General features: G+C 30.8%; 1 protein-coding gene across 1 annotated transcript in view; it reads left to right on the top strand.

Annotated features, from left to right (window-relative positions):
* Nucleotides 1-17,932, top strand: part of LOC124359677 — a 41,465-nt gene that overhangs the window by 21,123 nt on the left and 2,410 nt on the right. The window contains exon 7 of the mRNA XM_046812618.1: nucleotides 12,716-12,994. Within this exon, the coding sequence (XP_046668574.1) occupies nucleotides 12,716-12,994 (279 nt within the window). The remainder of the gene's footprint in view (nucleotides 1-12,715; nucleotides 12,995-17,932) is intronic.

Here is a 17,932-nt window from a genome sequence, read left to right as displayed (position 1 = left end):
ATTTGTCAAACTCTTTGTTGTATCAATGACATAAATAGGTCTATTCGCTAAAAATTCTTTAGGATTATAATACATTTCCATATTTTTGTAGTAAACTTTCTTAAAATCTTGATACATCTGATACATGATTCTGAAAAGACCTCCTGAAATGTTTAAATTTTGTAATTCATCTGGATAATAAGAACCGTTCAATTTTACTCTGATATTTTTTACATTCAAACTATCAAACTTTGAAGGATTTTTCTCTTGATTATTCTGTCTATCTGTTTGAAAACCTATAATAACAAACTTAGGATTGAAGATATTTCTATAAATATTTGTGATATCGAACGAATAAGTTGTTCCGGAAATACCTTTTTGCTCAATACATTGCCAATCTAGAAAATTAAACATAATGTTTTGAGATTTTGTAATTTCATCAATCAACTGAATTTTACTCGTGGTTTTGTAATAAATCATCGGAACTCTAATGAAAAACTCGTTAATTGTAATTTTGCCATCAACAGGCATAACATTTCCAGTTGCAGTCTTCAGAATCACATCATCGTCTTCAGCTCTTATGAAACTAATGTAAAATCCACCTTTATAGATTGGAAAATTTACATTTTCAAAGAATCCTAAGCCGAAATGTGCTAAATCACCGACCGCTTCAAATTGTCCAAATTTAAAAGTTGATTCAAAACTGTTTGAAAATACATCACTTTTGGAATAACAAATGGTTCCTTTAATAGTGCTTAATTGGCCACAGTTTTCGACTTCTTCTATCAATTTATTGTGTTTTCTTACTTCAATCTTAGAAAATAAAAACGGTATAAAATTATCGATTAATCTAACATTATCAGTTCCAAGATATGCTTGACCATCTTGTTTTGTTAAAGTTCCAGAAATATAAAACTGGAAGTTAGACGAGCAAAAGTTATCTCCAAAATCAATATTAAACTCAGTTCTTTTATTCGGTTCATTCAAATGTTGTTTACTAATTGGATAGAAATTTTTAAACTCCGCCCTTTCAATATCACTAGCATATTTTCTGTAGTCCGCCATTTAATAAGAGAAAATTTAGAAATTTTAAACATCATGTATAAGAAAGATATCATTTTTTCATCGATCTAATGTACGTTTTTATAAGAAAAGATATAAATTTTAGTCATTTTTAATGATCTACTTCGTCATATTCGGGATTCTCTTCCTTAAATTTTGCGATCTCGGTCACATATTTCAATAAAATTTGCACAGGATAGTAACCGCTATCTATAATATTGTTCCAATCAACTGTATCTTTATTTTCATCCAAAAATTTTATACTCAAGTGTTGATAGAGGCAAAGAACAGACATATGATCTTTTAATTGATAATGTATATTTTCTTGAATGAACTCTGATGATAAAGTTTGATATTTAGCAATGTTATACCAATTCAATTTGTTTACGTATAATCTCATCATATCTTCGGATAATTCATATTTTTGAGAAATATCATCCCAATGTTCTTTTTTCAAATCTCTTTCGTGTTGCATTATAAAAAGATCGAAAGCACTTTAATGTCCCGCCATCTCTATTTATTAAGAAAAAATTTCAAGTTTTTATAAATTGGCTCTTTTTTGCGTTACATTCAGCACATTTTCCAGAAATTCTTTTAACTCCATTGATATTTGCGTAATATTTTATATCATTTGTTGCAGTTTTTTCTTTACACCTCACACAGTATATGAGCGCCATTTATATAAGGAAATTTTATCATCCATAAAATCCTACATGAAGACCTATATCTTCCAAATCTTCCTCGAACTTATTAATTTTTTCTTCTAATTTTTGAAATTTGACAGCATAAGAATCATTGTATTCAACAAATTTATGACCAATATTCTCAAAAGTTTTCGTAGCATCTAAACTAAACTTATCAAAAGAATCTTTAAAATTAGTAAGTTTTTCATTAATTTCACCAACATCGTCTACTGATCTTCTATTTCTGGCTTCTAACTTTTCATAGACTTCTGTTGTACAATCTTTAACATGCTGTTTATGATTCTCATAATTTTGTTTTAGTTCATTAAACATTTTAATAGGATCTTCTAATTGAATCATTACAACAACATCAAAAGGATTAATTCCTTTACTAACACTGCTAATTCTTTTTCCTTTAAAATCTAAGGCATTTTTAACATTCGGATCATGTAAATCAACAATATCGATGTTTTCTGATAATTTTAGAGGTTTTAAAATTTGTTCTTTAACAACAACATCATGTTTGTCAATACCAGGTCGAACACCGACAATTCTTTTCTTATTAGCCAAACTAACATAATTCTTTTCAACTTTGATCGCTTCAGTAATTTTATCAGCTTTTTCGATATGAGACATTAAATTGGTAAATAATTTTTTTACACCATCATCAACTTCTTTTTCCAATGTTTTTATTTTATCAGCAACTTCATTTGAACTCATGAAATTTGCAAGTTTGTTATCATATCCTGCTTTAAAATCTTCAATCTCGACAGCAAACATATCTGAATCTGGAAGGTTTTGTAATAAATTTTCTAACTTGTTATCAAACTCATTTCTCAAACTATCAAAATTCAAACTATTATCTACATTTTGAATAATTTGTGTTCCAAATACGTCAAAAATATTTTGTGAATCCATATTTATTAAGTAATAATTTGTTAACAACTTCTTTAAAATCTTTACCATCACTCAGTTCATTCAACACAAAAACACATAAATGACCACAAATTGGGGGATCTTTATAGTCTTGAATCTGAGAATCATTGTAGTAGACGCTTGATTTTTTCAAATATATTTAATCAATTCTATAGGTGGTTTGTCCTCAATTCTTCCATACGAATCAAAATAACATGCATTCTTATCATTTTTATAATAACAAATCCAATGCGTTCCACTTCCCATAATCGAGTCTAAATTCACAATTCCACATTCAAATTTCTTAACTTTTTCAGGTAATGTATCTCTCATGAAGATTCCTCTAAAATGTTTAATATTTTTGCAGATTTCTTCCAATTCCCCGAATGTTAAAGGTTTAAATTTTTTTTTCAATGTTTGATTTCACGTAATTCAAAGTTTTTTCATCTAATCCAGATCCTGTAACATCTTCCAACTCTTTATCTAACCAATTTAAAATGTTTCGAACAATAGGAATCACATCCTTTTTAACGATTGGAGCAGCTTTACGAACATAAGGAACAACATTTTTAACAACTGGAATATTTTCTCCAAAATCTAATAAATCTTTCAAAAGTCCACCATTTTTAAGTTCTTTCAACTGATTATAAGAAAATTCTATTCTGGTTCCTTTATTGTTTTTCTTATGTTTTTCGAGTTTATTGTATTGTCTATTTGTTAAAAATATCTTATCTTCGCCATTTTTTAGTTGATCTATTTTAAATTGAATACTAACGGGTATTTTTTTCTTAAAAGCGGATTTTATTTTTTCTTTCTGATTTTTGCTGAAATTTACGTTCACCTCCATTTATATAGTTAAAATTTCAAGTTCTCTTCGATTCCCATTCCTAGTTTTCTCTTCAAAAACATTGCTCCAGCTGTTGGAAGCGCAACAAATCTTTCACCTAAACTAGCATCTTTTGATAAAAATCTATCCATTGCCTTATCTTGCAAAACTTTATCTGCTATATGTCTGGAATTTGTGTCTCTATGTTTTGCATAAAAAAATATCGTGTTCCATAGCAGCTTGATCTAATTTATTCACACCAGGATCTCCTCTTTTTAGTCTTTTTTCGAGTTTTGTGCCAGGCCCCAGATACTGATAAGTTGGTACGTGTAATTCAAAAGGTAAATTGTTGATAAAATCATTCAAAAGTCCACTACCCTCAATCATAGATGAACTTATTGCCGGCAAAATTCGTTTTAAATATTTAATTCCATCAGGTTTTTCAATCATTTCGTCAAGTTTGTTCGAAATAAAATCTTTAATTGCTTTCTTTTCATTCAAAAAATTGTTATTTCCAGCCTTCTCTTGAGCATAAATATAATTAATAATTCCATCGAGTTTTGTCAAATCGTTGATATATCTGTACTCAATCTTATTATCACTGTATTTTCTTACACCTGATCCTTCGATTCGTTTTTCCCAAATTGGTTTAATCAAATTGAGATATTTTTTACCTTTACTTGACTTTGGTTTCTTAGTTGATGGATCATTATTTTTGTAAATTGAATCAGATTTCCATAAAATTTCAGTATACTTTTTCAAATCTTCTTCAGAATATAAATTATCTTTTGGAGCGTCATAGTCTGTTAATAATCTCCATAAACCTTGAGTTCCTTCATATGTTTTTTCATTAATAATGATATCATTATGTTCAAAATTCACGGGCAAATTTCCAATCATAAAACTTCTCTTTTTTCTGTCCCAATACAAACCAAATTTATCATCCTTTGCTCTAGGAAGAAATTTTTTACCAATTTCACCAATTATTATATCCGTTGTTCCAGGACTTATTGGTTCAACTATGGTAGAGTCTTCAATGATTCGAGGTCTAAATGGTGTTGAAGATGGTAATTTTGGCAATTCAAACTCAGATTCTGGTATCGAAATATCGGCAAACTGTCGTACAACTGGAACCAAATTCATTAAATTTTGATTATCGCTTAAAACATTTTCAATTTTGCCCTCAACATTTTTTATTGCAGAAGTTACAGGTTGATTAATTTTTTGAATAAATTCTTGTTCTTTTTCATCAATTCGAATCTGTTCTTTAAATTCTTTGATTAATTTCTTTTCTATTTGATCAAGTTTTTTTGCTTCTTCTGAAGTTACGTTCGCCATTTATTTAGGAAAATTTTGAAACGTGAACGTGAACGAGAACGAGAACGAGAACGAGATCGAGAACGAGAACGAGAACGAGAACGAGAACGTGAACGTGTAACGTAAAACGTGAACACGAAGCGTGAAAACGTGAACAGATTTACCGTTTTTCAGTTGTTTTCATAATGTAAATAAAAAGTAAAGATAATGTGAAAATAATTGTAACAAATATTTTATCGAGTAAATTTGTCAGACCACTGAGCAGCATTTATATTAGAAAATTTATTCAAATATTTGCCATTTTTAGGCTTCAAAGTTAGATTAATAGTTAAAAATCCGTAGTCTTCTTTCCAAATTTTATCACACAACTCAATAAAGTGGTTAAAACTCATATCAGAACCAACATAATTGTTGTAAATCTTTCTCGAATAGTGATCGTCTTGCTTAAAAACACACAACATATTCAAATTATTTCTAATAACTTGTTTATCAACCTTTGAAAAGCATTGAGAAAGATAGATACAAGAGATATTTTTGTGACGAGACATTACGAAATATTCCTTAATAACGTCCTGATTTTCTAAAATACAATCATCGAAAACGATTAAAGAATTTGGTTTACATTCGCTTAATGGAACTATGTCCTCAGAAGCATTATAAAAATGTGATATTTCTTTGCTTAAGTTCTTCTCAATATTTTCAAATCTTTCTTGTAATTTTTTATAGGCGTCTTGTTCTAAAGATTTACTAAAAACATACAAATTGGAATAAGGAATCAACCTATTGTAGATAAAATTCAATAATAAAGTTGTTTTTCCACATCCACTTGAACCAACAATTAACAATCTGATTGGTTGATCTTTCTTATTTTCTTCAAACGTTTGAAGTTTTATCTGATCTTTTTGCTTTAAAAAATTTCTCCATTTAAATAGAAGATTTTCATCTTGAAGCAACGCTTGCGAAAATGAAGCTGTTCAAGTTGACTTCAGAAAGCTCTCAATTATTTTTAAACTTGGAACATCCTATACACTTAGAGGAAGAATCAAATTATTTTATCGGTTTAAGCGGTTTTTATTCTGACAATTTTGTAATAAATATTAGTGAAAGTTCTCCTTATTGTATAGGATTTAGTGAGAAGAACATAACAAAATATTATGGTTTAAACAAAGGATATTACACTTTCGATCAAATAAAAAATTCCCTTAAAAATTATATCTGAAAACATTCAAACAATCAGATAAATCTTTAAACTTTGACGAAAACAAGTTTGAAATGCAAAAAAAATTATCTCTCTAATAAAATTCAAATAAAATCACCAGTAAGAATAATGTTTTCAGCAATTATTGTAGATTTATTAGGGTTTGTTCAAGAAACTATTGAGCCAAATCAGGTATATTTAGGAAATAAAACGCCAAAATTTAGACCGTTCGATGTAATTGAAGTACATTGTAATCTCGTTGAACCTAGTTTTGAAAATCATACCGAACATCTTCACAAAGAATCGGAAATTTTGTACACTTTCTTTCCAAATGTTGCTTATGGATAAAAAATCAGTGAAAAACCGAATGAAATAGACTATATTCCAATTAGAAAAAATATGAAAAGAATTCAAAAAATCGTCTTAACTGTTCAAGACTCTGAAGGAAATTTATTGAAAAATGAGAGTAAAACTACAATTTACTTAAGATTGTTGAAGCAACGGACATGAATCAAGGGGGTCTATTGAATAGACTACCTTTAAACTTTCAAGAAAAGACTAGAAGATATACATTTTCAAGGGTATCGAATCGCGACTCTTACAAAAATTACATCCAGACACTATTTTCGACCTTTAAACTCAAAATAATAATTGCTTGTTAAATTTTTTTCTATCTAAATGGAGTCAGTCATAGATCTAAGAAATAATCAACTTACATTCGATAACACGAATATCTTAACGATTGTAGACGAAAACAATGTGATCTGGTTTAAGGCTAAAGATGTTGCAGAAATTTTACAATATGAAAATACTAGACAAGCTATCATAAATAATATTGATAATGACGAGAAAATAGCCTTTAAATATATAAATTACAAGAGTCTATGCCATAGACCCTTTCAAAATCTTCATCCTGACACTATTTTCGTTAATGAATCTGGCCTTTATTCTCGAAATAAAACTTACTAGTTAAATTTCTTTTCTATCTAAATGGAGTCAGTTGTGAATCTACTCAAATTCAATAATAAAGAAATTTTAACATTTGTTGACGAAAATAATGAATTTTGGTTTAAAGCAAAAGATATTGCAGAAATATTGGAATTTAAAAATACGATGAAAGCGATTAGAGATCACGTTAAAGACAAATATAAAAAAAGCTACGATAACATAGATTCAGAAGGGGGGAACGAATCGTTCTTACCTTCAAACTTTCAAAAAAACACTATTTTCATTAATGAACCGGGCATATATTCTTTAATACTGAAATCAAAAACGAAGATTGCAGAAACGTTTCAAAATTTGGTTCAAAGCAAAAGATGTTGCAGAAATTTTAGAATATGAAAACACGAGGCAAGCTATCATAAATAATGTCGATAATGATGATAAAAACAACTTTTGTATGTATAAATTACAGGAGTCTATCCCATAGACCCCGAGAAACAAGGGGCTATTCGAATGGCCCCTTAACAATCTTCATCCTGACACTGTTTTCATTAATGAATCTGGACTTTACGATGAAAATGTTTCTAAATTTTATTAAACTCTAGAATTATGATATTTTGTCTGTAAATGTTTTTGAAGATGAGGTAACCATTGAATGATTCGTCCACACTCGCAAAGAGTCGGTTTCTTTTGACTTTTTTGAATAATTCTTTTAGCACAATCTTTACAATGTGCATGTTTTTTATTTTTACTATAATGCCAATCGTAAAATTTGGAAATATCCTTAATTTCTTTACAAACGCAACATTTTTTCTCTTCTAACGTTAATTTTTCTATTTTATCGTATAATTCTCTGTTATATTTACTACGACAATCCTTACAATAATAGTATAATCCATCTTTTCTAGTCTTATCTTGAGAAAACTTCGTCAAATCTTTAAATTCTTGACACTTTATACATTTCTTTTCAGTCTCCATTTATATAGAAAAAATTAAAGCTTTGACTTTCTCAATTCATATTCATAGAAATTTCCGGTTATTTCTTCATTATTTAAATCTTTTATACTATAAGTTACAGGATCTGTGTTATTAATTTGATAAATTACAAAGATTTCTCTTGACCAATTGTTCTTATATTTGTTCGAAAATGTTTGTTTTTTACTAACAATTCTTACATGATCATTGACTTTAAATTTAGTTTTCGTGTGAATTTCTGGTGGAACATACTTAAAAACCGACTCTAATAACTCTTTTTCTGCATCTTTATCTACGTCTTTAGGCTTCATTTTGATTGTGCTATGAACAGTATCGTTATATTTCTTTACGATTTCTTGAAGAATATCGATCCATTTAAAGTTTTTATTAATCTCAAAAAGAACCTTCATTCTTTCATTTTGAGTTCTGTTATATCTCTCTACAATACTTGATTTCTCTTCATTTTCAGTATGATAAATCTTAATGTTGTATTTTCTCAAAACATCGTTAAATTCTTTATTTTTAAACTCTAAACCCTTATCTGTATGAAGTAGGTTAGGAGGTTTGTGATTGATCCTTATGGCATCTTTTACTATATCTTCGACAGCTTTTGAAACATCCTTGCCGTTTTTTCTTTTGATAGCTCTTGACCAAGCATATTTTGAGAAAGTATCAATAACATTTAACATATACTTGAATCCATCATTTTGATCCGAATAGTTAGACATTATAACTAAATCTGCTGCCCATAAATCGTCAATTCCTAGTGTTATAATTTTTCTCTTTTTAAACTTTTTTCGTACTGGTGCATGAATTTTTCTAGCTTCAATCTCGATTTCTTCCTTATTCTTAAATTCTTTCTTTACTTGTTTTTCATTTGGATTCTTTATAAATTTACTCTTATTTGTCTTACATTTTGAACATTTTGCTGCAATTCTATACAATCCGTTTTGAGTTTGAACGATTTTAGAATCTATATTTTTCGTTTTTTTCTTGCATTTGTGGCAGTGAATCAAATCATCTTCCATTTACATGTCAAAGTTTCCAAGTTTATTTAACTCATCTAATATATCAGATTTTGCTTCATTTTTATAGCCATAAGGTACTGTATCGATCTTATTTTCTAGGACAATTCTCTTATCATCTTTAGCGTTCAGTGCCAGCTTGTTTATGGTAACTGTGTACAACTCATGTTTGTAGCTTTTGATTACTGTCATCTCCCTAAATTCTTCTTTATCTTCGAACAAACATCTCTTCAAGTTTTCGATATTTATTGTTTTATTTACAACGCTTCTCTTAATTCCTTTACACCTAACTGGGTTTTTATCTAGATATTTGTACGAGTACATCTTAGACCTTAAACCACAAAATTCTTCTAAAACTTCGCTATTTAGTTCGTCTTTGAATTTTCCTATGACTTTCTTATTTTTAGTACCGAAACATTCATGATCTTTTGAATAATCGCTCGTATCAAAGTCCTCTATATTTTCTTTAATAATTTTAAAAGGATCTCGTTTCAATTCTAGGAAATAACTGTCTGTATCCATGTAACACAGATTCAAATCTGGATCAAACTTCTTTAATTTGTTGTAATAAAACTCGTACATTAGCAATTTTGAGAGGTCGAGAACTGAAAATCCTATGTAAATCGGTTTGTTAAATTTAACCTTTTGTTTGTACATGTGACTCGCTATACAGTTGTCGTCAAAGATGTTAAAGCATTTGAAATTTGTTTTCTTAGCTTGTTTCATTGAAAATTCTTCATTTCCAAGCTTAATATCACATCTGTTTCTCACATTTTCCACAGATTTTCCAAAAACTGAGTTGTTCATCAGCTTATAAAAGTCCTTTTCAAAGTCGCTTGTAGCTTTGGTTCTCATGTTTGTGTTAAAATCAATGTATTCTTTCATAAAAGGCTTCTGATCGAATGCGATAACTCTATTCACATGTTTCAAAATCATACCTTGTTCCAAATAGAACTTCAAATTTCTCGAATGAACAACGTATTCAGTTTTATCCAGTAGAGTTGTGCAAAGTTTGTTTTTAAAATGTTCTGGAGCAAGAGGTAAATCCTTGTGATGTTCGTGTAAATTCGTTGGATATCCAAGATCAACTTCGAGAATATAGCCATAATCTTCCTCGCCAGTGAGTTCCAAAATTGTTTCTTTCCATTCTGCAGTTGTGTAAGTTTTTGGATCCATCCACTTGATTTCGTTATATGGTAAATTTTGCATTAGGCCATACCCATAAAGGTTATTAGCATCGACGTATAACAAATAGTTTTCGGGCTTTGTCTTATCAAAATCTTTCAAATATTTGTTATTTGCTTTCACATATCGTTTAATACATTGAGAAATGCCTCCGCGAATACCTTTTTCGATCATTAAATACATATTATAATCGTTAATTAGCTGAAGCTCAATTTTCGTTAATTTTAACATTGCGTCCCATGCGAGACTGGGAGCTGTTAGATAGTGTGCCGGATCGAGTTTATAGCAATTTAGGCAAATGTTTCTGAAATTTTCGAATATATCGGCAAGCAATAAAACATCTTGGATGTTATAGAGATCAGAGTAATTTCCTAGATTTTTCTCTTTTAATTTATTCCAAACAGCTAAATAATGTTGAAAATCTTTCTCAGATATGCTCTCATCTGTTAAAAGTGAATAGAAATCTTGAATTTTTAGCTCTTCTGTGTAATCAAGTTTTTCAATACTATCGATAAATTCATAGGGAAATATTCCTTTTCAAGATAGAATTTTAAAAATCTCGTCTTCGTCATTTGGTTGTCTATCTAGAATTGCGTTCAGACCATCTTGTATAAAATGATTTGTATGCTTGAAATCATCTTTTTTGAGGTTTTTAGCTAACTTTTCTATAGACGAGGCCATGAATCTGAACGTATCTACGAAAGAAAACTTGATGAACTTTCTTGGTTTATCATCTTCAAACTCATACCCATAGCCAGAATTTACAGAATAATTTATATATTTCTCATCGGTGTTTGCGATCAAATCAACGTTTCCATATTGTTTAGCCAATTCTTTTATGTACAAATGAGTATCGTAATTTGACATATTGTGGCAGAAAACGGGAATATTTTGAGGAAATTTGAGATTCAAGTTACAAGATAAATGAGCAGCACCTCGAAATTTGCCGGTTAAATGACAATGATCTCGTACTTTTTTTCTTGTTTGATTATCAAAACCCTCACATTCACAAATATGACAAAGACTGGAATTTTGGTACGCTAATTCTTCTTCTTCGGTCAATTTCATAGGTTTTTTGTTCTTAGAATTATACTTTTTAGCTATGTATTTTGATATTTTATTGAGCTCTTCAAACAATTTTGCAGGAACATTAGGCAAATCGTCTTCATTTTCGGCTCGATAACATATCGGTTTATACATGCGATTCGTCACATTTGACACTAAATATAGAGTAAAACCATAAGGAATATGCTTCTGAATCTTGGTTGTAGTCGATCTTTGTGGATTGTTCTTGCATGTCGGAATTTTTTCTAATATGCTCTCAAAATCCATATAAATAACGTACGGATGGCTAAACTTCTTTTGATAATTAGTAAATGTTGTTGTTTGACCTGGAAACGGCATAATTGGCTTACAAACTTCATGTTGTTTGCAAATTTCTAAATGATCTGTTAAATCTCCAGATTTGTAGAAATGGCTTAAACATCTTCTACAAAGAAATTTTCTTTCCTTATGCTTGGATAACTGAGAACTCACGAGTTTATTTAAATCGGTTATCAAAAAGTGTAGAAGTATTAATTTTTTTCTATGTAAATGGCACTGTTACAAGAGTTGAATAAGGTTGGTGATTTAACATTCAAAGAATACAAGAAATTAATAGAATTAGAAGAAAATAAGAAATACAAAATTGTGAATTTGGAGAAAATGAAAGATAAATTCGGGTTTACAATAATTGCCGAGTTGGAAGATTGTAAAGTACACTTGCCAAACAGATTTTTGACTGTTTTGGATGAAAAAAAGATTAAAGAATTGAACAAAAATGAAAAATTACACTTGGTTGTTACTGGAAAGAAGACTATTAAAGATAAAGACTGTGTTACAATTAACTTCGTGGAATAAAGATTTCGAAGATTTCTGGATTTTTTCATTAAAACAGCTTATAAATGTAGAAGCCTACAATGAACAGTAAAACAGCTATAGATTCGGTTATTTAACATTAGTGATTTCCTGTTTGATTTCTCAGATTTGTTTATGGTTCAATGGACAGTATTTTACATTGATTTTCTGTCTGTCCCAAAAGTGTCCTAGAAACCCCATATTCATATCTACTTATATATATATATATATATATATATATATATATATATATATATATATATACAAAATTATATATGTATTTTAAGTTTATTTAATTTTGTTAAGCATTTTTGTTGTATCTATCTAAAGAATAATTTACCAAAATTGTATCAAACTGTTGTAATTTTACTGTATACAATATGAGGTTGAGTGGTAGAGAGGGCTCAATAGCTCTAACTCCGCCTCTTTAATAAATGCATTATTCCTATAATTCAAGTACAGTCTAACTTACAGGAATAAAATTTATCTACCACTTTTTAGTCACACAAGTGTATTATGTAATGTTTTAAGGTGAAGACAGACTTCTTAATTTATAAGAAAATGGTTTAATAAAAAAAAATATGAGAAAATTGTCAGATCTCATAGCAGTAAAAAATGTTCTAGATACTTTTAGAATCAAGTGAGATATTTTCAATTTATTTAAGACATCATTTTATATACTCCAGAGTATCATAATATGTCAATTTTTCAGGACTATGAAAAAGCTCATCACTATTATGAGAGAGGAGCTAAAAAACAAAACTATTATAGTCTGTGTGACATGCTCAAAGTAAGATACATCCTGAATCCTGAGTATGATCCCTGTATTGAGCTGGAGGATGCACTTAAGTGGCTGGAAAGAAGAACGGATTTTATAGATGTCCTTGCACAGTTAGGAGGCTACCACTTCATGGTGAAAAGAGATCTTATCAAAGGCATAGAGTATTTCAGCCAAGTTATGGCTTTGGACAAGGACACTTCACACATGACGGTTGGTCATTTTCATTTAATTTTTGTAGCATGCAGTAACCGTATCATTTTAAAGAGTTATTCTTATACAGGCAATATTTAAAATGTCTAAAATTAAATAAACTAATCTATTTCTGTATGCAACCCATGAATCTATACTACAGTCCATGAATCCACATGAAATAATAAATGATCAAAATGACTAATAAGTAGAACTTGATAATATAAATTACCTCATAGCAGTAGCGTAGCCAGAAATTTCGTTCGGGGGGGGGTCCGAAACCGGGGGATCCGGGGGACGTTTTGTGTGTTATTTGCCAATGTAAAAGGTAAATACAAAAAAATTTGAAGCTTTAGTAACTACGCCATATAGAAAGTGGAAAGAGGTAATAGGCAAATTCAACTCTCACAGCAATTCTAGTACCACCAATTTTCTTGTATAGCTATAGAAACTTTACGAAGTTCAATTCTGACCGAATAGAAGACACCAAAGTGATATTGGATTCACTGGATAAGAAAGAAAAAGAACAAAACAGAGCTTCACTCAAGCGTATAATTGACACAACTATATTCTGTGGAGAAAATGAAATACCCCTTCGGGGACATTGGGCCACTGACGGCCGAAAACCCTTTAGAAAAGGAGGGCAATTTTCGAGTGTTGCTCGGGTAGCCTACAGATCAAACTAACGGTCGGAAAATGCACCGGAAAACTCTACTGATTAGAAGTTCGGCTACTTTGGAATTCACTAATTGAGGTATTTATGAATGAGTTATAATGACGATTTTTTTGTATCATTACACTGTAGACGAGTATATAATTATCGGAAAAAAATCAATTTCGGTCGGAAATAAAATACACCTTTCAGTGTTTTAAATTGTCAAATAAATTTGTCAGTTAAAATGTTATGATAGGTACATTGTACAGTTTAATGATAACAAAATCGTCATCCTAACTCAGTCGAAAAAAACCACATTTACCTCAATCACTGAAGTCCAAATTAGTTGAAGTTCTAATCAGTAGAGTTTTTCAAGTGTATTTTCCGACCGAAAGTGATTTTTTATATTTTTTTCGATAATTATATACACGTCTACAGTTTAATGACACCTAAAATCAACGTCGTAACTTAATTCTAAGCAGTCATTTTACGTCCTCAAGACGAATTTGAACGAAGTGGTCGCTAATTTAAACTGTTCACCGTGTTACGGTCCAGGTTACTTTGCGACGTCACGTGACTGCGCCCTATAGAAATACCGTGATTACACTACACTATCCGAAAGGCCGAGCCCAAAAGTATCGTTTGATACTTTATGATTTAAACGAAAGAACAATTATATTTTTAACAACGGTCACTTTAATCAATTAAATCAATCAATTTAATGTTTGTAGACAAGAGATTACTCTTGTATTATATTACTTATCATTAGATAACTCTCCTTTTTCTCCTTCTCCATGCTTTATTGTTTTATATGTCTTAAAATTTCGGGGGGGGGGGGTCCGTACCCCCAATGGACCCCCCCCTTCGCTACGCCACTGCCTCATAGGGAATGTATAAAAAATTGTGATTGTCTGATTCACAAATCTAGCTATGTTAAAATAGTTATTGCAGCTAAACTCTGAAGTATTGAGATTCATCAGTGTTGTGTAAACCCCAATAGATGATCAAGCCTTGCAACTTTTATCACCTGACATCCATTGGCTTTCTTTCATTTTTAAAGCTGAAAAAGGACATTGCACCATAACAAAATGTTCTCCCACTGAGTTGAAATATTACATTCATTTGGATGAAAATGTTGGCTTTGTCTGGTATAAACTTGCATATTATACCAGAACTTGGACCATTCTCTCATCATTGAAATTGTGTTGAATAATTATAAAAACGTTCTATGTATTTACAGATTCTTCTGGTTAAAATTGTTAACCAAGGAACATTTAGTGGTTCTTTAATTTTTGTTCTCCCTATTAAACATCAAATTCAGTGTTTTAAATTGTCAAATAAATTTGTCAAATTATTTTATTATTGTCCTTTGTCTATCTCCAAATAAATAAACATCCAAATAATGGATATTTTTAATAAGAAGAGTACTCATACACTTTTGAAACTGGGTTTGTGAAATTTTGATGAACATTATTTTGGCCTGATGAGTTACTCATGATAAGATATACATTTTTTCAATTTTTTAAAAGAAATTAGCTTATTGGAAATACAACTTTTATTTCACTCAAACAATAGATTCCAGGCATATGAACAATGTACCAGAGTAAGAATTAAAATTTTTCTACTTCACATATTCATTAAATATGGCACAAGTAACTGATTACTCATGATGCACTGGAGGTGCCAGAGCTAATGTCAATCTAATACAAGTTTTGGACATTTTTTAAAGAGAGTTAAGAAATTCTTAAGAACTAAAGGTTAAAAGAGATTTTCCACTGCCTTGCATCAAGGTTCCCCCTGAAAAATTAATCCCAAAAAATTAAACTGGGAGAAGTTTTAATTTTGAGAATAGGGGAGCACGGTCTTAAACACATTTCATTCAATTAAGTAGTAGGCCAGTCAACGAATGATTCTAGGAGGAAAGTCACTAAGTGGAAAAAGCAACTATGGGACGTTGTTTGGGGTTCCTAGTAGTATAACATACTAAAGGTCCTCAATCCTAGGAGTTACGCAAGAGGGGGAGGGGGTATCAAAATTTTTCCTTTATGGTTTTATTCCTATATCTTAGTAGGGATTGATCTTTTCAAAATTTCACATGTATAAAAAATTAAAGCTAATAAAATTTCTAATATCTTTTGTTCTTATAGCTTTTTTATATGTACAGTGGAACCTGGATAATTTGGACCTCATGGGACCAGTTAAAATCTTCGAATTATCCAAACATTCGAATTAAAGAAGTTCTACAGAATAGAGCCAAAACATTAAAATGTCACATTGTGAATTGAACCTTTTTATTAAATTGATACTCTAAGAGTATAATTTCATCAACAAACGCTAATTGTAAGGATTCAAATACAGTAATCATAAAATAGAAATAACTACCTAACAGTATAAACTACGTATACTACAAAGTAACATTTCCTTACTCACCTTTAAAAATACAGTAGGCCTACGTTCTGCAACATCTGAACTGATACAGGCTACCTACTTAACTTCGTACGGCATTGACAAAAGTCTTAACAGACTATTAAAATGGAGACATGAGTTTCAAAGAGAGTAAAATACTGTACTACACATTTTGTTTGAAAAAGTGCTGTGCTGTATTTGAGTATAACTTACTGATTACGCTGATTCTTAAGATTATATAGTAACTTACCATAAAGCAGCTAAACCCAAATTTATATATGAAACCTATGATATAAAGTCTCAGTTCATTATTAGCTTACAACGTGTGTACTAAATAACCGAAATGCTGCGCAAACTAATGCGTATTTATTGGCATTAAGAACAGGATATTGAACTTAAAAGCTGGAATACACATCATTAGCCATACAAATCTATTGTTTTTCAAAGGAGGAAATTTTGGCTTGTTTCGTAAAACTAGGCCTCCCGGTCATCACAAAAGATTCTAGCATATTCAGAGTCAAAGTGAGTCACTTAGTCTACATTGTGTCTGCTCTCAAAAAAACGCCTAAGTTATTTTACGTGACTCATGGCATCAGCAGAACTCGGTACAGGAATTTCCTGGATTGTTTCCGTGGATGTTCCAGCGTCATTTTCTTCCGATGCTTCTCCGTCATTGTTTCTCGCTCTCGAGCACTTAAGTGATGATTTCGGCATTGGTTATCTCTCCGCACACGGCGACGTCTTCATCTATGTTGGGAAAATCTTCTAATTAAAAGCCGCGGGGTTGGATACGACATCCTCCCATCCATTGACGGAAGGAAGAGCTTCCATTAAAGTTTCATCGACACTGTCTTCGTCGGTTTGAACAAAACCTACTTTTTTGGAACAGTTTTTTTTATTGTTCCCGACGTTACTTTGTTCCATACTCGGTTACACATACGAGAGGCTTGCAGAACATCCAGCTTTATTTTGAGAGCATTCTCATCCCCGGACAGGATATTTTTAACTAACAACCTTCTGTAGTGTTGTTTAAGAGTTTTTATTATTCCCTTGTCCATGGACTGGATGACAGAGGTCATGTTGATGGAAAAAAAACAACTTTCACATTTTCCATTAAAGAAATGGTGTGAGCAGTGCAGTTACCATAAAAACGTTAATCTTTCGCTTTTCTTTTATACACTTTTTATCTAATTTGATCACCCATTTTTCAAAAAGATCGCTTGTCATCCAAACGTTTGAGCTGTTCACATATTCGACCAGTTTCGACATTATATTCTTAAAACATCGGAGTTAGCAGATTTCTCTATCAATAATGGCAGCTTTTCCGATCGTCCATATTTACACCTACCAAAATTGTCACTCTTTCCATGCTTAACTTCCCTCCGTGACATTTTCATCTTTAAATGAAAGTGTTTTGTTAGGCGTGCATTTATAAAATAGACCAATTTCATCGACATTAAAAATATGTATTGGGTTTCTGTCCTATATCATCTGTTCTAAATCTTGTTTCCACTGGTTGATTCCACTTGGTTCACGGCTTCACTTTCGCCACAGAGTGATTTGAACGAAAGTTTGTTACGTTCTTTGAAACCATCTAACCAACCAGTGCTAGCTTTGAAATTTTGTTTTCCTAATTCCTGAGCAAATTTCTCGGCCTTTGACCTTAATAACTCACAGGAATCTTTTTGTCCCTCGCCTGCTTAAACCACTTTAATACGTATTGGTCCCCATCAGGGCTGTCAGGTTCTCGTAATCGTTTCCTATCTTTACAAACTTCCCCTGCACTATTGAGAATTTTTTCTTTGTTTTTCAGGAAGGTGGATAAGGTGTTCGGTGGGATTCAAAAATCTTTCGCACTTTCATTTTTTCTTTATGCATTTTCCCACTTCTTTGATTAC

Source organism: Homalodisca vitripennis, chromosome 4 (assembly GCF_021130785.1).
Source record: "Homalodisca vitripennis isolate AUS2020 chromosome 4, UT_GWSS_2.1, whole genome shotgun sequence".
Taxonomy (NCBI): domain Eukaryota; kingdom Metazoa; phylum Arthropoda; class Insecta; order Hemiptera; family Cicadellidae; genus Homalodisca; species Homalodisca vitripennis.
The sequence above is the reverse complement of the archived record's forward strand: the minus strand, read 5'-3'. Positions and strand labels throughout refer to the sequence as shown.